General features: G+C 45.1%; 3 protein-coding genes across 12 annotated transcripts in view; 2 read left to right on the top strand and 1 right to left on the bottom strand.

Annotated features, from left to right (window-relative positions):
- LOC135389014 (histone-lysine N-methyltransferase SETD2-like) overlaps positions 1-8,581 on the top strand; it is a 45,539-nt gene extending 36,958 nt beyond the window's left edge. For 5 of the 6 annotated variants that reach the window (XM_064618926.1, XM_064618927.1, XM_064618930.1 and 2 more), the window contains 9 exons: positions 237-335; positions 894-1,186; positions 1,998-2,365; positions 2,741-3,109; positions 3,437-3,621; positions 5,829-5,910; positions 6,035-6,079; positions 6,647-6,826; positions 8,052-8,581. In XM_064618926.1, the coding sequence (XP_064474996.1) occupies positions 237-335; positions 894-1,186; positions 1,998-2,365; positions 2,741-3,109; positions 3,437-3,621; positions 5,829-5,910; positions 6,035-6,079; positions 6,647-6,826; positions 8,052-8,207 (1,777 nt within the window). In that variant the 3' untranslated portion in view covers positions 8,208-8,581. The remainder of the gene's footprint in view (positions 1-236; positions 336-893; positions 1,187-1,997; positions 2,366-2,740; positions 3,110-3,436; positions 3,622-5,828; positions 5,911-6,034; positions 6,080-6,646; positions 6,827-8,051) is intronic. The other variant, XM_064618931.1, reaches the window with a different exon arrangement.
- Positions 8,582-9,049: 468 nt separating this feature from the next.
- The window catches only part of LOC135389015 (epidermal growth factor receptor-like), a 152,173-nt gene continuing 139,755 nt past the window's right edge, over positions 9,050-21,467 (top strand). For 2 of the 4 annotated variants that reach the window (XM_064618934.1, XM_064618938.1), the window contains exon 1: positions 9,051-9,213. In XM_064618934.1, the coding sequence (XP_064475004.1) occupies positions 9,103-9,213 (111 nt within the window). In that variant the 5' untranslated portion in view covers positions 9,051-9,102. Of the gene's footprint in view, positions 9,214-12,789; positions 13,013-21,467 lie in introns of those variants that run through there. The other 2 variants (XM_064618933.1, XM_064618937.1) reach the window with 2 other exon arrangements.
- On the bottom strand, positions 11,289-12,409 carry LOC135387573 (small ribosomal subunit protein eS26-like). 2 transcript variants are annotated; one of them, XM_064616706.1, is made up of 4 exons: positions 12,306-12,409; positions 11,710-11,887; positions 11,450-11,586; positions 11,289-11,376 (listed from the first exon to the last, which is right to left on the bottom strand). In XM_064616706.1, the coding sequence occupies exons 1-4, from the start codon at positions 12,306-12,308 to the stop codon at positions 11,329-11,331; spliced, it is 366 nt and encodes a 121-aa protein (XP_064472776.1). In that variant the 5' UTR covers positions 12,309-12,409; the 3' UTR covers positions 11,289-11,328. The 2 variants fall into 2 exon arrangements, with proteins under 2 accessions (XP_064472776.1, XP_064472778.1); XM_064616708.1 differs by lacking the exon at positions 12,306-12,409 and adding an exon at positions 12,218-12,301.

The following is a 21,467-nucleotide window of genomic DNA, read 5'->3' as shown; positions in this document are numbered from 1 at the left end:
TAATTTCAGTACATTACATCAAGCACTGCCATTAGATTTATCATTTTTGTTTGACATGGGATGGGAAAATGTTAGATGTATTACTTAGTGATTCCTCATTGGTGCATGCATAAGTTGTGTCTGCGAACACATTTTGCCTCAGTTTTTGCGCAGCGTCTTTGGTTGCTATAAGAAACAGGTAATGCACATGTTTCTCCATCATATTTTGTTTCTCTTTCATAATCTCTATCCCTAAGGAGAATATCCTGTAGTAACCTAGAGGTCAGGCATTCAGAAGGTTCTCCGTACGACGGTTCTGTAGATGACTCAACTTGGAGCCGTAACATGCACATCAGGTACACTCAGTAGAATTTTCCTTTGCATATAGAAGGTAGCAAGTGCATAGGTGTGCTATACTCAGTGTGTTCTCTTGGCTGCGGGTTCCTGAATGCCCTTACCCTCTAGGTGGCGGCAGTGTGGTGAGGAAGGTGTTGGGACACCCTGATCTTTTCCTTCTCTCTCTCTTATCCCGTCTGTGTCTAATATCTTGAGGTGACCCTTGGTGGAGTGCCCATTCCATGTAGATAGACATAGATTAGGAAGAAAGTAAAGTGTGGAATGCTCTGAAGCCATTAAAGGTGCTAAGTGCTCCGTCGCCAGGGTGTTGAGATGACCAGAAGACACGAGACCAGAATGTTACGACTATGAGACGTAGGATGTTTGGGCTGGTCGGTGTTGCGCCAGTTGATAAAATTCCTGCGGACTTTTGATTCTTCTAACCTGAAGGTGAAACGCTACTAGGACGAAATATTGATAGACAAAATACAAGGAATGGAAGGCAAACTGTGCATCTGAGATTGTTCCGGATTAATTTCAAACGGTAAAATTCATGGGACATGTGTTTGCCTTTGCAGGCCTCTGCTGCCCACACCACCTACACTTACAAAGGAGGAAAGGCGTCACCTGTTTGCACTGGAAGTGCAGCAACGAGACGAAGAGGAGGCGCTCCGAAGGCAGTACATGACCCCCGCGTTCCCTCCGCCCCCACAACCCGGTGGACAACCCCCAATTTACATGTACGAGCCAGGGGTGTACGGACCACAGGGAGCCCCCGCTATGGGGCCCCCGACTTTCTACGATCCCCAGTTGGGTGCCCCCATGCAGGCCCCTGTACAGGCTCCTCCGCAAGAGTACATGCTGCCTCCAGGTTAGATGCCCTGTCATGAAAAGACTGTAAAGTGCTTTGTATGTGAGCAAACTCGTAAATGAATGCGAAATTTTCTACTACAGTAGAGCCTCTTTATAGTGAACTGGCTGGGACTGGATAACTTTACTTTATCTGGAGTTTTACTACATCAGGTGTAGCTTTAAAAGAGTCTTTTAAGAGTCCAGTTATAAATGGAGCAGGACAAGTCATTCAGAGATTTATTACACTGCTCTGCACAAATAGGAACTCTGCAGTACCAGAAAAATGCCCCTATTCTTCACCAGAACAGAAACTGTCGATTGCAAAATCGCAAATTTGTCGGTGATTTGCTCATGTGTCAGTTCGTTCCTCTCCACCGGTTGCGGCAGCATCATCTTTTGAAGCAGTGTCAACACTTGCGTGTTGCAAAACAGAAAAAAACAACAGCGGCAAACAACATCCCCAGTGTCATCGACATGACAAGGTAGCGGGATCCAGCATACGGAAACCCACATTCTGGGTGTCCATCCTTTACCATAAGTGGTATCCTAGAATTTTTCTGTTCACCATATCAGAAAAATAAACCATTGGGTCTATAGGAATTCAGTCGGGACCGCAGTTTTCTTTTCCTACAAGCGGAGTTACTACAGCGAGGTTCTACTGTAATATTGAATTCATTGGCTTAGCAAGCTTGACCTTAGGGCACCAAAGTGTTAGGGCATCACTCTGTATAAAGATTTGGGCTGGAGATTGCTGTAAAAAGGCTTACACACGTCTTATTTATTTCATTGCCTCCCATGGGCTTACAGCTCCTTAATCTGACCCCTTTCAGGAACTATGTTGGCTCCACCTATGGGAATGATTCCCCCCGGCGACCCTCAGCACCCACCACAACAGATGATCTCGATGCCCATGCCGCCACATGCCATGATGCCGTTGCCAGCACAGCAGTCCCACGGGACGCCACCTCGAATGTCACCATTCCAGGGCGACCCCCTGTTAATCCCACTGCCCCCATCTCAGTCCCCCGAGGACGAAGTAACGCCGCAGAACCCCGAACCCGTGTCGTCCCCTACGTTAGACAGCACAGAAGCAGCAGGCGGCGGAGATTCGCAAGAGAGTTACAGCCCAATGCCAGGTTATCCAGTGCATGTCATGGGGCAGGTGACGTCAACGGTGGTGCCTCCATTTCAACAGCAGGTTAGCCGATGTTTAGTACTTTTGGTGTACCCAGGGCCCTAGAAAACAGAGTTGTTTGTACCCAAAGAGGTACTGTTTCTTGTGCACCAATAACTGATGTCTTCATGCCTTGGTGCTGTATGGTGATAGTAGTTAACTTTGAGATTATGTGATCAAAAGCCACTTTAACTTTTCATGACCCACTGCATACGATTGCATGACCATAGGACGCACACATTAGCATAACATTTGAAAACTTATCGCGCAAAGTACCCAGTACTACCTTGTCATGTTACTTCCCGCTGTTACAAGTCTGCCTTGTGCATGGGAACTTGGAACCCAATAGTATAAATTGCTCTAGCTGTAGAAAAGCTGCTGACTGAAGCCTCATTTCAGCAACCTATACCCGGTGCACCTCAAGGCCTCCCACAGGGCCCAATACCAGGGGCACCGCAGTTTGTCCAGCAACCGGGTGTGCCAGGTGTCTACCCCCCGGGGGCACAACCAGTCCCGTATGGGACGGGCTATGCCCCTCCTCAGATGGCACAGCCGGGGATGCCTCCGCCCATGCAAGCTGGTATGCAACCTGGAGTGCCACCCGGTATGCAGCCCGGCATGCAACCAGGAATTCAACCCACTATGCAGTCTGGCATGCAGCCAGGGGTGCAGATAGCCATGCAACCTGGAATGCAGCCTAATGCACAGCCAGCCATGCAACAGTTGTACTACATCCAGCCACAGCCCCAAGTGGTTAACGAACAAGGGGTGAGTGAAGAACTGTTACGGAAATATATTAAAAAATATACGGAAAAATATATAATAATGTAAAAATTATACGGAAATGACGCCCCCTTTTGCTCAAAAAGTCACTGTTCAACGTTGACTTCAAATGTCACATTTGAAGTCAACGTTGAACATTGAAGTGTATAAAGTTACCTGCCAAATACTTCATTACACAGCTTTCTTCTTATTATTATTTATTTATTTCGAACAAACTCAGTCACATTATTTTCAGAAATTTTTTCAAAATCGTGTAGAACTATCTCTCGGAGAAGTGCTTCCTTGTGATGAACGAGGCATCATATTATGCAGGCCCCCATCCCAGCTATGCAACCATTGGCACAGATAGCTCCAGCAGTCATGGAAGCTGCAGTGTCGTCACAGGGCACCGCAGAACCCTCTCCACAGGCACCTCCAAAAAAGATCAAGCTTCCTCCGCACTGGAAGACCGCAAAGGATGAAGAAGGGAACATTTACTACTACCATGCTCTCACAAGGTTAGTTGCGTGTAGAAGATTAGTAAGCTGCTAGCATGGTACAATGCTGCGACCTGTTGAAGTGGTAAAGCAACAAAGCTTCAGGTGTCTTCAACTTCAGGAACCTCTATGTAACGAAATTGAAAGTGACTGCACTTTGTCAAATAGAATAATTAGAGCCTGAAGTTTTAGGGTTTTACCTGATTCTTCCCCGAATTTGCACCCCGAATTGAAGGTTGCCTCTTTAGGGTGAAACCCGATTTTTACCCGGCAAATTGCCCTCAATGGGACGCCTGTAGGAATGCACTAACTTACTTGTTTGGCAGAAAAATGGAGTTACATCACCGTTTGTACCAAACCGCTACAGTTAGTTTGAATAACCGAGCCCGATTTCTCCCCGAATTTAGCGTACTGGAAGTTTTTTTCACCCGAATTTTCACGAATTTAGTGCACACGTTTATTTACCCGATTTTTACCCCCGAATGTAGGAAAACATATTTCCCGAAAATTTCAGGCTCTAAGAATAATTCGTTGAACCAAACATGTCCTGAAAAAGTGTCACTCTACGCTACGCCGTCATAAGACCGGCTTAAATATACGGAAGGCACATTTATTCTTTGATGTCACGCAGTTCTTGCCATTCAAAAGCATTAAGAAAGAGTAAGTCTTGCGTAAACCGACATGACGAGCACAGGAATTTTGTAAGTCACGGATAGCCACATCATTTTTCTTTTCGGCCATGAACGTGGCATTATCGCAACTTGTGCATCAACAAACCGCAAAACAACATCGAAGAACAAATGTAACAGGGTAGCGATTGTGTATATCCTAGAGCTGCGCAAACAGCAAAATTTGCATTTCGAATAGTTAACTGTGAATGGAGTTAGGATGATTTGTTCAGATGGCAAATCAATTCGAATAAGCAGGAAACGCCGTATTCGAATAATTTCGAATACCTCATGATGAAATATGTTGCGGTGGTGTGTTTGTTAGATGATTTTCTGCTCCAAACGTGTGAGCCTTTTCATCCAGCGTAACATATTGCGAGAGAAGGGTCCCTCAACTGTGAAGCTTGGGGTCAACTCTTTTTGCCAGAGTGCCATATTTACTTGCATAGTTCGCGCACTTTTTCTCCCAAAAATGAGTTGGGGAAAAGTTGGGGATACCCAAATTGTGTGTAATCGTTTGTAACTAAGTTTAAACGTCACAAAAATTTCAGTATGCCACTTATATATAGCCTCTGGGTATGGTCGGTATTGACATTATCACTGCATTGTTAGAGCCTGAAGTGTTAGGGTTTAACCCAATTTGCACCCCGAATTGAAGGTTGCCTTTTTAGGGTGAAACCCGATTTTTACCCGACAAATTGCCCTCACTGAGACGTCTGTAGGAATGCACACTAACTTTTTTGGCAGCAAATTCAGTTACATCACCATTTGTGCCAAACCCGTACAGTTAGTTTGAGTAACTCAGTCCGATTTCTCCCCAAATTTAGAATACTGGAAGTTTATACACCCGAATTCGCATGAATTTAGAGCACTTGTTTATTTGCCCGATTTTTACCTCCTGAATTTAGAAAAAAATATTTGCCGAAAACTTCAGGCTCTATGCATTGTGCAAGCGCCAAAGAAGTACTCACGCACAATTGGTGATGCTCGGGAGTCAAAACTGCCGTGCCCGCTACTGCTCATCCTGCAGGTGAAATAGGGTGAGACGCTGTTAGTGACACTGACAACTAAAAGCACGCTATGTTCGCCAAATTCGTCATGTTGTGCTGTAATATGGCTGTACACAACATGTTTGTCCAGCGATTCTTTCCACGTTTGTCTTGTAGTTCGAGTGACAGTATCGTCCATCGCGTCAGCGGACCATCATCCGAACGCGGTCGCAAATCAAACCAAAGTGCTGCAGTGGCTTCAGTAGCACTGACAGCATTGAGAAAACTGTGTGGCAAGAATTGCCGCAGGCCAGATATCTGCGAGCAAAAATGCGGGTGCACAAATAACGCGATTTTTTTAAAATTTTCTTCGCATTTTTCGTGCCAAACTACGGGTGTGCAAATGGTGAAATAGTGCAAAATATGTGAGAAAATACTGTAGTCCACAGTAGCTTGTTACCATTTGCACAGCTGTCATGTCCTGATCTACACACTAGAAATGCATGGCTGAATTCAGCAACAATATGTGAATTAATCGAAGTCAGATTCAGATGAGTCTACGATATTTCAGGGAAACACAATGGGACCCACCATCGGGTGACGAAGTTGAGGACGACATGGATCTCGGTACGCCCACTTATGACGAGCCAAAGGTGTGTTTGCTTGGTTTGCGTTCTCTGCGGTGTGTCTGGCGGCAGCGAACGTGCACTTGTGCATGGGTTTCTGCTCTGTCTCGATTTTTATGTTTTGTTTTGGCTTTTTTCTGTTCTTTATCAGGTGAACAGTTCTGTTGGAAGCATGAGCTTTCGTGTCAAAAAGACGGTCAGTACTAGGTTTTCTTACGTTTCTCCGCTCGTGTTGTGTTTCTCGTTAGATTTTTTTTTTTTTTTTCTCGTTAGAAATATATAGCCATGTACAGACCTGCTTGCTTATTTTTTTGTTACGTAGCGCATGATTTGCAGGGCACTTTGTCTCTGCAGTATATGTAGACCCTGAAGTTTTCGGGTTTTATATTTTTCCAAATTCGGGGGGTAGAAATCGGGTCAATAAATTGATGTAGCAAATTCGGGCAGAAAAATTACCATCAAACTGAGTTCGGGGAGAAATCAGGCATTATTGTAGAATAAACGTTCACTGTACCGTTTATCCAGAGTGCCAGACGTAAGGGGCAGTCGCATATTTTGTGTTGATGCCTTGAGGTGCCTAGCCTAAGTGCAGTTTTGCAGGTAGAAATCAGGTTTAACCCTAGATAGGTGAACCTCAATTCGGGGTGCAAATTCGGGGAAAGATCGGGTTTAACCCTAAAACATCAGGGTCTAAGTATATGTCGAGGTAGCCTGCGCACTGTGTTATAACATCTATTGCCATTGTTAATTATGTTTCAAACAGAGCAAGAAAAAGACTACGACTGCAGCAGCAGACACTTCCGAGGTGGCAAAAAAGATAAAGGAACTATTCCGTACAAAGATATCCTCGCACATAGTTCATTGCCTCAGCCCGTACCGGAAGCAAGACTGCAAGATAGGCCGCATCCAGAGCACAGATGACTTCAAACACTTAGCACGAAAGGTGAGTGCACTATCTGTAGAGCCCCTGGCTTTCCACGATTCCGCGGAATTGGCCTTGTCTCGCGGAACCTGCGGTTTCCCTCAGAATCGTGTGTTTTTTGCAGAATATTATATATATTCCATAATTATATTATGTAATTAATGTAATAAGGATTTCAATCGACCTGCAACATTTTTGCATGAATAACCCACTTGTAAAGCAAAATGGCAGATTATACTTAGAGCCTGAAGTTTTCGGGAAATACTTTTTTTTCTAAATTCTGGGGGTAAAATTCAGGTAAATAAACGTGTGCACTAAATTCGTGTGAATTCGGGTGAAAAAAACTTCCAGTATGCTAAATTCGGGGTAAAATCGGGCTCAGTTACTCAACTAACTGTACTGGTTTGGTACAAATGGTGATGTAACTGAATTTTTCTGCCAAACAAGTAAATTAATGCATTCCTGCAGACATCCCAGTGAGGGCAATTTGCTAGGTAAAAATCGGGTTTCACCCTAAACAGGCAACCTTCAATTCGAGGTGCAAATTCAGGGAAGAATCGGGTAAAGCCCTAAAACTTCAGGCTGTATATATATATTCCATAATTATGTAATTAACATAATAAGGATTTCAATCGATCTGCACCATTTTTGCATGAATAACCCACTTGTAAAGCAAAATGGCAGATTATACTTAGGACCCGACTTTTTCGGGCTATGTTTTCCAGCAAAATCGGGGGATAAATATCGGGTTATGTTTTGCTTCAATAATTCGGGTGTAATCGGGTTGAGCGGAACTTGATTCAACTTAATTCTGGTTGAATCGGGTTGGATCAGGCGTAAATCTTTGGTTTACTCGGCAAAACACGCATGACACACCAGTAGACACAGCGTATCAATATGTAGTCCATGCATCTAAGAGGCAGCAGGGTCTCTGTTTTGACAGTTTGTATTAGCATATTTATGCAGTTACAACACAGTTTCCAAAATTGTGTGTTAGTCGTGATGACTTCGGATTCCCCCGGTCCAGCGGTTTTCGTGGAAAGTACCGGCTTAAACCCCGTTTTTTTCCTGGTTCGAATTAGGGAGTAAATGTCGGGCATATTCGGGTACAACCCTAAAAGGTCAGGCCCTAATTATGCTCCTAATGAGTTCTGCTTTTATTCTGCTCTGGAGGTTTATGTCTAATCTCATGCCAGCAGATAAGTGCCCTCTTTGCTTACATGCTTGTCTGATTTATTACAACTAGATGACCCACTTTGTGCTAGCCAAGGAACTGAAGCACTGCAAAAACGTAGAGGACCTTGAGTGCAACGAAAACGTCAAACACAAAGCGAGGGAATTCATTAACAAATACATGGCAAAGTACGGCCCCGTCTACAAGAAGGACCCCAAGGACGAGTGACAATACGATGCTCTACGTTCTACAAATCATTCGGCATTCGTGACTCTCACTTCGGCCAACGAAGCAACTGTGAATAATCATGCCGCGACACACATGGTTGGCTGACTAGTGACGTTCCAAAACTGATAGTATTTATTTTACAATTTTTCATTTGGACGGGTGCACGTGCGTGCCAGTGCGCATGGACAATTGTTAGAAATGGACTCCACGTTGCGTGGTTGCATCTGTTCTTCCCTCCTGTTTCGATGTGCATTTGCTGGGCACGCCAGTATCATGTAGTGCTATAACTCATTGAAGTAATGTCTCCTGTACATAGACTGCCAGAATGGCACATCACATTACCGTATTCACCGCCCATTAAAAACTGTTGCACAGTTGTTTTCATGTCATTTTCCTGAGTACTGGTAGAGTGTTGTAAATAATTGTGGAGCGCCATACGATGCCCATGTTGTATTCAATAAAATAGGGTCGTGCAGGTAAATCAGTTGAGTGTTTGCTGAGAGTTTGTAAATATCATCAAAGGGGCCACAAAAGGTTAACATGGATTTTGTGAGGTTGAACTCGTGTGTGTGTGGAGTTTCAGAAATTTTTTGTGCAGCAGCAGTTTATTTGGCTTGTTGTTCATGACCTGGCTATGTTGCTTTGTGCATTCGAAAATTTGCAGATTGTCAAGTTCTACCGATATTTATTTTGGAACATTAATAAAATCAGAGGTGATGCAAAGATAGCAGCCAAACGACACTCCTTCATTGGCTTCATCTCTTGGGAATGCTATAGGTGAGATTGGGTCATGTGACTTAGTTTCAGATGATTTCGTCAGAGCTGCTTGAGCGGGAGTCGGTTGCGTCTGCCATGTTCACTGGAAACTTGACAAACTCTTCCCCAGTTTTTAAGTATGTTTCATGGTGTACAAGCTAAATATGTTATAATCAATGATGACAAAAGAGACATCCTGTCTAGACTAGTTACTGCTGGGGTACACACAGTTGAAGATCCAGTGCTCTTGGTAAGACATGACGTCGATCATTTTTGCGTGTTTGGTTGCATGTTTGAAGGCCTTGTTATTGTGTAAGTGCATGAACGTGTGTTGTGAAGCTGCGTTTAGCTTGAGCGTTTAGCGTCGCGTAAGTTCGTTAAGGCGCAATCACGGTGGGCGCCATAGTGCGCGAGCACAAACATGGCGGGTCTCGAGACCGTCGTCTGCTAAAGAAAGTGAACGAAGCAGGTTCCCTTGCGATCTGCTGCCAGCGGGTTTTTTGTATATCGACTGCGCGCGCGAGACAGCATACTGTAAGTATTACAGTACACTTACAGTATACTGTGTATACACAGTCGTGGTAGCGCTTACTGCAGCCATCGCAGGTCTTTTGAAACATCTCCACAATTCTGACATGGCATATATGGATCAGGAGCGCATCCAGACCCGCGCTTTTTTGTTTTTGTGTGTTTGGAGGGGGGGGGGGGCGCAATTGTGGAAGCGCGTAGTTGGGGAAAACTAATGTGTAACTGTTTAACCTAGCGTTTTTGGGGAGGGGCGATCGCTCAGCCGCCCACCCTCCGCCTTGGATCCGCCACGGATACGGCTACCCTATGCATAGGGAGTGCATAGTCTAGTGATGGGCGATAGTCATCCAAACTATCGGTGTGTAGTACTGTCGATGGTTCAAACCCGGCGCTTCTGCAAAAATGTAGAACTCACTGCTCCCGCTTGTATAATCACCAGTGATGGCCAGTGGTTACCTGATTGTAGTCAAAAAGTAGTTATCAACTATTTGCAGAAATGTAGTGTGCAACTACTAGTTAACTACTATTTCGAGTAGTTAACTACAGTAGTTAGGTTACTGCAGGCGCTAACTACTTCCGATTTTGCCGCGAGCTTTACGGCGCGATTGTGCTTCCGACTTTTACCTTGTGCTACTCGTTTGATGAGGTTAAAGAAGTAGTTTTAACTACCTCCCCTGAAAACTTGTTGAACTACTAGTTAAACTACTGTAGAAGTAGTTAGTGGCCATCACTGATAATCACATACCTTTATTTATATTATTTATATATCATTTATACGTTAATGAAGAGAATTTGAATTTACAATCTCAGCAGTGCAAATTTTCTTTTCTTTGTTCACACAGCTCCTGACAGCAGTGTGTGGGGGGGGACTTCACTTTCAAAAAGAGAGCCACAAGAACTAGTGCAAAATAAAGAAAACCATGACGAACAGAGAAGAAAAAAAAACAGTGCTACTGCAGTGTTGTTCTGCTGGTCCGTGTTTTTTGTGCTAGTTCCTGTGGCATCATGTACAAATTTGCTCAATCGTCCCTTCTGCAGAGAGAGATTTCGTGGATTGTTGTGCGCCATGCATATGGTTAACTATTAACTTACTTATTAACTTAACAGAGCAGTCGCATACGCTATGGAACTATCAGCAGTCTGTGTTACTGTATGGTAATATGGGTTTGTAACAATGAAGGACCACTAATTCGTCCTCAGAAATGCCCAATGCGTAGATGTATAATACTTAGATACTTCATATTTCATGTACTTGGTAATTTATTCCCCATGATCATACTTTTTTTCTTTCTCCCCCCCCCCCCACACACTTTAACAAGATGGTGGCACATCCAATGTAGAATGTGCGACCACCGCTCAAGCACGCGTGTAATTGTTCGCAACTTTGCAGTTGATGCATCCAGACACACCACGTATCCCATTCTGTTCAAATGCCATTCACTGCTCATTTGATTTTTCATGCTCAAGTATGGATAGAAGCTCTATTTTGTTAGCAGTGTCGCGTGTTAGCTGCCAGAGAAAATCTGCCAACCGAAATAGTTGCACACTGCTACTTCATGTTCCACCGCTTATTACAACCAAGAGCAGTCCACCCAAGGTTGCCTTTGATGGTGGAAGGGAACATAATCCACTACAGAACTATCAGCTGCACGACCAAACTGCTGCATAATATTCGACATTAACGCATTTCCCAGTACCTCAGTGGACGAGGATTTGAAGCCACCTGTGGAATTCATGGATATGTTTGCATTTGTGTTGCATTAGCATTTTCCCACAAAATGAAGAAACACACAACACTGATCCTTTCACTCTAAGGTTTATTTCTTCAAACACCATCCTATTTGACTGGGACGCGGGGCACGTTGGGTCCGCCACGTGCCAAGTCCTGAAACGCATATTGAAATTGTGTGTAAAGGCATACATACGCTGTATTCCACTACAAATGAAAGGGAACTTACGGCAGTGGCCCTCGGGAACCTCGGCGGAGGGGCACGGTCCTTGCGGTCCTGCTTGGACCTGTTGCGGACAATCTTTGAGTGGATTGCGCAGGAGACGCAGTAGTGCAGCTTGGCGTACAGCTTGGGCAGAGGGTAGGCTGCAGAAATGTGGATTTATAATGGTGACTAAAATGGAAGCAGTGTGCTTGACATGTGATTCCGGTGTGCAGTATAAGCAGCTACGTGTTACAAGTGAAGTTATGAGTGCGGTCAACACTTACATTCGTAGACGCTAGCTACGGAGATATCCCTGACAGCTGCGGCCTCTACAATGTTGCGGATGACGAACTTTTTGATCGCCTTGTCCTTAGGGACACAACGGGCGCAGTTGGTGCACCGGACGGGCTTGACGTGGCCACGTCCATGCTTTGACCGTCCTCCGTTCCTTCTTTTGCAAGTCTGAAAAGTGGAATGCAATTGGTAATCTTATAGCTCTTCATGGGCACAGCAAAAGAAAGTTTGAGTAAGTTCGTAACAAGCTCCAAGTATGATCTAATGCAGACGTACTGCAGCTGCAGTCGATAATTCCGGCCTGCTGTCATCTGGACACAAATACCCATGCTGTCACGCTAAAATGTCCCCTAAGTATGTACGCCGGCTCACACATCAGCGACGTGCCAGCAGGACAACACATGGCATGCCTAAGCCTAACGACTATAAGTGACAAATATCTTGTCTAACTATACTTAGCAATGGCTTGTACTATGCGCAGACAAAATCGCGACTAACCATAGTACAAATGCTTTGCTTTAAACGTGGCAGACTCAGGCAAAAGCTTGAAAGTAACGCAGAACTAGACACACGAAACACACCGTACCATTTTCGATGAAGCCTGTTAGGAAAAGGAAAGCTTAGATGCGCAGCAGGAAGTAGTCCGCGACTTCGTTGTAAAATTTTGGTAAATAGCAGGCTTCATGTTTCGTATATGGAAAATAATTGACATTGAGCATTCCAAAATGCTTTATAACGGTTGAACGTGTGTTTGTTCAATGAAAATTTAGGAGAAATTTGCTAAAGTTTACTTTGCCGGGAAGAAAAGAGCGGAGTGATACAATCGCAGTACCGCAGTTGAATGCATAAAAATCAATTTTAATTATAAGATTTTAATAATGTAACCCGTCTGCCTTATGTACTAATTTAGAGACAATTGAAATATTTCTATTATACATTTTGAATATGCTAATGCGCGCAATACCGGGGATCACAATTTCGTCCAATCAGACGACGGCTACACATTTCGCACATCGCTGGCGAGGGACGCCGTATCCCAGAGCAACAGATACACTCAACGAGAGCTCGGCTTCGTGTGGCACCGTCGATCTGCGTGCGCCTTGTGTGTGGAGTGCAGTGCGGGAATTTGAATCGCTGTTCTCGGTGTCAGCTCCGGTTCTCCAACAACCCCGCGATGATTTTGTGAAAGTACTGACCCAATCGACGCTAACATGGCTGCGGATTTCGTACTGTGGAGTACTCTGGCCCTGATTGCGTTGTTTTGTCCTGCGCTGTCCGTCTTGGAAGAAAAAGGTAAGACGGTGGGGCTCTACGCTCCAATGATTTCGTGTCACGCTAGGCTACCCGTCTTAAACGCAGATTTTCGGAAGCTTCAGGCAGAATCTCTCCAATTCCGTATGCTTCTTTTAACGCCGATCGTACGCGTCATGAAGTTTGATTTTGCGATGCACGACGCCGAGTGACGGTTGCTGTATACGACGATGTCGTCTGCTTTGACGTTCCACTGTTGTCGCTTTCGAGTTATTGGGATAGCTTGAATTCGTTTTGTACGTAATTGTGACTATTGTAAACAAGGCAGTGATCGTTTAGCGGCGATAGACCACGGTTGAAATTCTTTTCGGGAGCAGGTATGTGACAAACAGCGCGGGACCAGAACTTCGAACTCACAGTTTGTCTTTGTCAGGGTTCGTTGGTAGATGTTCAGCAGGACGCTGCCACGAGAGAGGTTCGTGTTGCTAGATTAGTTCAGTCAGAGTTTGGTGGTTGCATTATTACGTATTCCCTCCTTCTTGTAGTATTGGAGACCGTTGTGCGATCAGGATGCTCAGTATGTATGCAAGAACTCCGTTCGGCTGTTGTTTGATGCCTGACAAGTTGCTGGAAGTCGATGGTGTATGTGGAACGATAGCTTTGGGAGGTCTATTTTTCCATAAGAGCTCTTGCCGCAGTGGCTGCCTTTCGTATTTACATTTCCAACTCCTAATGCGACCACCACCGCTTGCGCAGGGATTGTTGCTTCTCACAGACTATTCCTCAATGAGTTGTCCGTGACCATTCGCTCTTAGTTGCAAAACGTAAGTTATTATAGAGTCGGGAAATGACCGGGCAGTGAGTGATGAACGCAGTACGCTAGGGAGCATGGTCTCCCAAGCAACATTAAATTTTGGTCCAATATTGGCTAAATATCGGCAGTACCGGGCCAATATTGGACCGGTATTGCCAGTATCCGGCCAATATTGCGCCAAGATGCTTTGCTACTTGGGCTGATGTTCACTATCCTTTTGCTTAAGGAAAATAAGGTGGATAACCTCGTTCTCAAAGTTTTTGCTTGAGCACGAGAGCGTCATGAAATAGGACGATGAGGAGTCATAATTGCGTACTGGGAAAAACGTTTAATTGACCTCACGCTGTCGCAACCAACTCTCATCTTGTGTTGCTTTCTCAGCGAAGTAGTTGGGTACGTCACCGGTAACCCGATACGTTATTTTGCATTTGGTATGCGTGCCGATGTCGCAACGAATAAGCGGAAAGACGAACCATCTTCCTCGCTGTACTTGATTGCAACCCACATCAGGACGCGGCGAGATCAAAAACGGAGTTGGATCGTCGTTTCCGGAAACGTTTCGGTAGTGGCCGAAAGTTCGGCTGTCACGTGTGTGTTGATAGTTCCATTCCGTCTTTACGTATGGGGGTTATGAATTATGATCGGTCATTGTTTTCTGGTCGCGCAGCGCTGTTCTTTTTTTTTTTTTTTTTTTTCCTGGACACCCAGGACAGTCTATGTGGTACGCCACGGAAGTGGCGGATAAACTGTGCTTTAGTATCTCAAGTTCTCAACCAATCGCGAGTTCCGGCGATCGTTTTGCACGGCGGAAGCAATTTTGCGCTTGGGTTGCCTTCGGTTTGAAATAAGGGACATTCGAACAGCCTCCGCTTCGGTTGTTTTCTGACCCTTCTCTGTTGGGCGACAGTGCGTTAAAATGCCGTTGTCTATCGATTTCGCATCCGTTAATATTCTCCCACGGGTGATGTTGACGTAACTGCCGTTTGTTTCGTTGGGCGTCTTTCTTTTTCTTTTTTTGAAGGGGTGTCAGGGGTGTCGTTTCGAAAGAAAAAAAAATTAGTGCGTGACCAAACGGAAGCGGACAAACGCGCCGAAATGAAAATACGTCTGCTAGCATTTGCGAGTTTGACGTCGAACGGGAAAATTTAAAATTACCGAGTAACGTCAAATACATTCAAAGATCCCATCTCGTACAAGAGTCGCAAGACGTTTGGAGCGTTCGCGGCGTCAGGCAGATGAACCTATATGTCGTCTGCTTTTGAGCGGAAGCCGCCATGGCGCTCACCGTGCAGGATAGAAAGCAGACGACGTTGAAAACTGGAGCTTCGACGCTTATCTACCATACATCTTGGCTGTCCTGGATCTACGAAACGGCTGAAGTACACGGACGTGTGTCTGAACTGTTTAGTGAAAAGAAGCAGATCCTTTGTCATAGAAGTGCCGCAGAGCGCCATTGTCACTTGCTGTCAGATGGGTTTGTGTGCATATGCTCGATTTCTCAGAACGCATCAGTTTGTTTTGAGTCTCATGCAGTGTGACCCCTTCATTTCCTGCATCGTATAAGATAATGGATCCTCTTCTAGACAGGAAGATCATGTTAAACCTTGAGGTCTTCATCGTTTCATAAAGTGCGAACCTACTCAATATTCTGTCGATGGGCAGGGCCTTTTTTTTTTCTTCTTCTTTTCGGAGAAAGACGACCCGCAGCATCGCGCAGACACGCCGAATACCTATAGGCTGGATGCACAGCGACCAGCAGGTGCGGCAGAAGATTTTTGCCGAGGGCTGGATTTTTGTTGCTTTCCTTTTTGCTTGCCGTCTCTCTCTCTCTCTCTCTCTCTCGGAGCTTCAATGAAACCGGCTATTTTTTCGGTTCTTTTGACGGCCTACGATGTCGGTTGTAGAGGAGACTTTTTGAGGGGGGCAAAAAAAAAAAACGTGAATCTCGCTTTCTCCATTCAAAGAGAAAATGGGAAGCTGTTTCGGTTCTGTGATGCGGGAAATTTTCATGGTGGTGGTAGTGGTGGTGGACGTCCTGAAGGATTCGTGCCGTTTGTAATGATGACGGTTGGAAGGGAGTGATGGTTTATGTCAGCTACGCTGGAATTTCATGGGACGCTCGCGGGGGTTCGGGTCAACGTCCTCGTCTGATAGTTTGTGGTCTACCTTTATGTTATCAGTTTGTTTGTGCCGGCACATTTTTAACGAATAACTCACGAAGCATATTGTGCTCTGGCTGTGCAAGATTGTACCGCCTTAACGCACCGCCTTAACGGGACTATTCAAGTGTGGAAGAAGAAATATAATGCAGTCTAACTGTAGGAGGCGTTGGAACTACCAAACCCCGCAAAGAATGAAGCACCTCAAAACATTTTTTTTTTACCAGTGACGAAGCGTCGTGCAGAGATCTGCACTTTACCAATCACCTGATGACGTGCAGAAAGCACGTGCAGAAACGTGACGTGCAGACGCACGTCAGTTATTAGAAATTGTAGAATTGTAAAAGATGCTTCATTCCTTGTAGTTTTCTTAATTTAAATGCCACTTAAATGACTAGAAACAAAGACTACGCGGTTAGCGAGCGTTCCCGAGTTGAGAGACGTTTCGGCTTTGCCTTTTCCCTCGGTCCCCACAGCTACCCTCATCTGAGATATCGAAGGATGGTGTCTGGCAAAACACTTGAGGATATCTCAGAGCGACGATATATCGTTATACCTATGCGTTCACATTTTATCCACTTCTTCTTACACGTCTTCGTACACATTTTTTCCACCCTTACTCCCTCTCGTCTAAAATGATGCAAAAAAAAAAAAAAGGATAAAATGCCAGCCGAGACAAACAATGCAAGAAAAACTGGACATTCCCACGCCGGACTCTACGTGGCGCAGCGCCTACGTACCCTGGCGTACAATATGAGCATATCTCTGCATTCTGGAAACACTGCTTTTAGCATCCTGGCGAAAGTAAAGGAAAAGAAGCGAACGCAGAATCCGAAGGCTTTCTCAGAGGATGGACGTAAAAGGGAGAGGAGGTTCTAATCGTGCGGTGAAATTGCTCATTGTTTCGGCAGTGGCGGTTGCATTAATGAGTCTTGGATCGCGTGAGCCGGTTGCTACTCCCGGGGACTTTGTTGTTCTTTCTGTTTCTGAAAGCCAAGATTTTTTTTTTCTTCTTTTTCTTGTGGCCATGACGATTGTGCTGAAGGTTTCTGCGGCAGACTTTTTTTTTTTTTTTCAATATCTGTATTCAGTATCCAGTGTTGTTTGTACAAGGTGTTCTTTCTTAGTCGGGACAAATTTCTAAGGGACAAATATAGAAGAAGTGAGGGTTTTCTAGTGTTTTTCGGAAACAATGACACTTCTCATGTAGATATCAATGATGCCCACATCACGCTTCATAAATAGTACTGCCCTCGCCCTATAAAAATGAAGAGCGGGCATGCAGACGCATGGCACATGTCAACTCAGTACGCGTCCAGCTTGCTCAGGGTATGTGGCTGAGTGAAGACATGCAATACTTAATTCTTGCGCGGGTCCTTGCTAGTCGATCTTGCATGATAGCGCGACTACTTATAATCGCATGTCGAACTCGTTTTCAACTGACCATACACGTGCACGAACTCTGGATCCGGGATTTGGACAATTATTTTTCGTTGCGGCGGGCCCGAACCCACTATACGAGAGTTAAAAATTATGTTACTGACATATACCTTTGAGGACTTCATTCACAGAATTACATAACATAAAATACATTGAGAAAATCAGCCACCGTCCATCATGTCTCGATCATAACATCATGTACAACCAGAAGCATGCTTAACAATAACGCATGTGATATACGCAGAGATAAATTCTCAAGAAGACCAAATTAACTTGAACAGTCAATTAGCAAATATAGTAGGCTGGTGCGAGCAATGCCAATTAAATGTCCCTCAATATCTGGAAAAGGGTTGCGATGTCTGTCACTCGAAGAAAGAAGAGGAATGCGTAGAGAATATGTGTAATCGCTAGATGACTAATTACTTAATTAATTAATACTTTCGTGCAAAGGTGAGATAGCAGAACGGGCGACGAACGTCATTGTTTTTCTTTCTTTTTTTAAATCCTGAAACGAGAGCGTGCCATCGCCGAATATTGCTATGTAAATTAACCGAAACCGCGTGGACCAGAAGCGCAGGGAGCACAGCGCTCATGGCACGTCAGAAGGTCACGTGCTGGTTACGTGCTTTGCGGCTATGGAGATGACTGGAGTACGGCTCCAGTCATAATAGCGGCTCCTCTCTGCTCCTGTGCTGACCATCACTCTTACAAATGAACTTCACCGCATAGCACGCTGCTAGCCAACCATTATCTCGAATGATATCGTTATCTGCCCGGATTTGTTGAAAACGGGGGCGTACGCCTTTTTTTTTTGTGACACTTATGCTGTTCATAATTGTCTCAAAAAAGGCGTACGCCTCCCGTTTTCAACAAATCAGGGCAGATAACGATATCATTCGAGATCATGGTTGGCTAGGAGCGTGCTATGCGGTGAAGTTCATTTTTAAGAGTGCAGATCGGCGGTTTGCGTCCCAAGTAAACCTCCGAAGGCAAAGGGCATTTGGTTTAGGCTCATTTGCGTGCGAAATTCGATTATGGATACTTCAACGTACGTGCTTGTTTCGGGATTTTAAAAAAAGCGAATGGCTTTAAAGAGAATTGGCTTTCTTTCTGCTACCTCACTTTTGTTCGAAAGCTCCTACTTAAAGAGTAACTTAATGAGCTTTAGGTAATCAGACATCAAGTAGTTTCATATACTCTCTTCGAGAGTCATGTCCACCTGGCTGTATAACTCAAGTGCGAAAACGACATCAATGTTGCTCTCATAGATTTTGTGAAAAAAAAAAAAAAACTGTAACGAACTTTAGAAAAAAGCACCCGGACAGATTAGAGAGCGCTCGACGGTGATGGTTTTGTGGGGCCGAAGGGTTCAACTGGTAGAACGGGTGTGGGGGGGTCAGGTCGTGTGAGAGGGGACCGTGCAAGGAGCAGGTGTGCCGGAGCCAGCGGTGATGATGACGATGACGATGTTGTTTACGTCGCACCTGACCACCTTTACAATCTCGTTTATGTGTATAGTTAGAACAGCAGAGAGCAGTGGCGTCACTATAGGTACGCGTCACCCCCTCCACCCCCCCTCCACCCCCATTAACGGATATCTTTCCGTACCAGGCGATACACGAAACAACCACATTATACGTTACACTCGGCATTTTTGCTATTTGAAATCAATCAATCAGTCAGTCAGTCGTTCACCACAGATAGTAACCGGGTAAACGGCTATGCTGTCAGACGTTTCCAAACTGATGTCGGCACCGTTTCCCCATGAAGTCGTCCCAAGACGCATACTAACCAGGGTTGCGGGATGGGACCACCATTTCGATTCCAATTCCATTACGAGGAATGGAGATTTGTGATAATTCCATTCCTTTCAATTCTTCGGCATGAAAAGGTATGGCCAATTCCCACTCCTGGAATGGGCTTGGAAAACACCATTCCATTCCCTTAATTCCATCAATAAAAGAAAAGACACCGGCAGCCGTACTGGCTAGCCCAGCAGCCACCGGGGCACCTACACTCTTAAAAATGAACTTCACCGCATAGCACGCTCCTAGCCAACCATTATCTCGAATGATATCGTTATCTGCCCTGATTTGTTGAAAACAGGGGGCGTACGCCTTTTCTGTGACAATTATGAACAGCATAAGTGTCACAGAAATGGCGTACGCCCCCCGTTTTCAACAAATCAGGGCAGATAACGATATCATTCGAGATAATGGTTGGCTAGGAGCGTGCTATGCGGTGAAGTTCATTTTTAAGAGTATAGGCTATTCCATTCCCATTCCATTCCTACACTCTTAAAAATGAACTTCACCGCATAGCACGCTCTTAGCCATCCATCATCTCGAATGATATCGTTATCTGCCCTGATTTGATGGAAACGGGAGGCGTACGCCTTTTTTTTTGTGACACTGATGCTGGTCATAATTGTGACAGAAAAGGCGTACGCCTTCCGTTTTGAACAAATCAGGCCAGATAACGATATCATTCGAGATGATGGTTGGCTAGGAGCGTGCTATAAGGTGAAGTTCATTTTTAAGAGTGTAGGACAGTTTCTGCTATTCCAATTCCATTCTGAGCTGTGATAAATCTGGAATCATGCGGAAACCATTCCAACTCCGGACTGGCAATTCCGCAACCGTGATACTAACTAATGTGCTAGATCACTGTTGCGCCGCTCTATTTCATTTTGGGTCTGTAAACCGCACAAATGGCTTTGTGCTCACCAGCATGACTGTTACCGTCAGAGGCGTATCTATAGGGTGTGGCAACTAGGTACACTAGAGCTCTGGGGGATACTCGCCCTGAGCGCCCCCTGAGGGGAGGGCACCGGCGAACTGGGTGTGGTAATAGAAGAAACTTTAAAAAAAATTGACTTGAATGACCTCGTTGACTAGTTTACACGGCAGCGAAAGCCAGGGTGATGGTTAAGCTAAAATGTCGTGTATATAGGGATGTTTTAATGCACTAATATTTTTAATTGAAAGATTAGCAAGCTTGAACTGTGTGTTTTGAGTTGATATAATACGGTAACGTCGTCCTGGAGATGGGTGTCAGATGCTTTGACAAGGACACAATCACACTGCTTGCCGTATAGGCGCCTTTCTTCCTTATAAACGAATGCACTCTTAGAAATGAACTTCACCGCATAGCACGCTACTAGCCAACCATGATCTCGAATGATATCGTTATCTGCCCCAGTTTGTTGAAAACGGGAGGCGTACGCCTTTTTCGTGACACTTGTGCTGTTCATAATTGTCACGAAAAAAGTCGTACGCCTCCCGTTTTCAACGAATCGGGGCAGATAACGATATCATTCGAGATGATGGTTGGCTAGGAGCGTGCTTTGCAGTGAAGTTCATTTTTAAGAGTGTACATGACATTCACGGGTAAACACAAACAAGCCTTTCGGTGTCACGAAGACTTCCGGTCCTTCCGCAATTAAGGATGCTCGGAACCAGCCACCATGCAGAACGATAGCTTTCACTTTCCTGATATGTTCAAAACGGGAGCCGTACGCCTCTCTGTGGCAATTTGAATTGTCATAAAAAGGCGTATACGGCCCTCTCTCTCTCCTCAAATCAGAAGCGATAGCAGTATCAGTCGCCATGGCGGTTGGCGCAGACCGTGTTTGCTGCGAAACCGGATGTCGTTTTGGCAACAACCAGAAGCGGTGCAGAAGGGCATGTGTACTCGAACTGTATATCAACGGAATTCTACCGTTTATTTTGGCATTGTGGAGAGTTCCGAACAGTTCCTCTACCTATCTTTCACAGCTCTCCTATATATTGACGCCCATCCCATTCAGACTCCACATAAATTCACCGCCGTTATGAGGATCCATCGAGTGACGGTTGGCAGCCCCCCGTGACGTTTCGGCACTCATCTCTGAGGCGCACGCGCGCCTCTTGTCACACATGTGCGTGGCACGTGCAGCCACGTGGCAGCTCTGGGCCAATGCGGGTTGCCCTCTGCTCGAGTTGTTGATCCCTCTATAAATATTCGCCTTCCCTATATCCCTGTCGTGTGCGGACGGCTGGACACGAACCGGAACCCGCCTAAAACGCTCAACCGCCTTTCCGGA

Source organism: Ornithodoros turicata, chromosome 3, assembly GCF_037126465.1.
Source record: "Ornithodoros turicata isolate Travis chromosome 3, ASM3712646v1, whole genome shotgun sequence".
Taxonomy (NCBI): Eukaryota; Metazoa; Arthropoda; class Arachnida; order Ixodida; family Argasidae; genus Ornithodoros; species Ornithodoros turicata.
The sequence above is the reverse complement of the archived record's forward strand: the minus strand, read 5'-3'. Positions and strand labels throughout refer to the sequence as shown.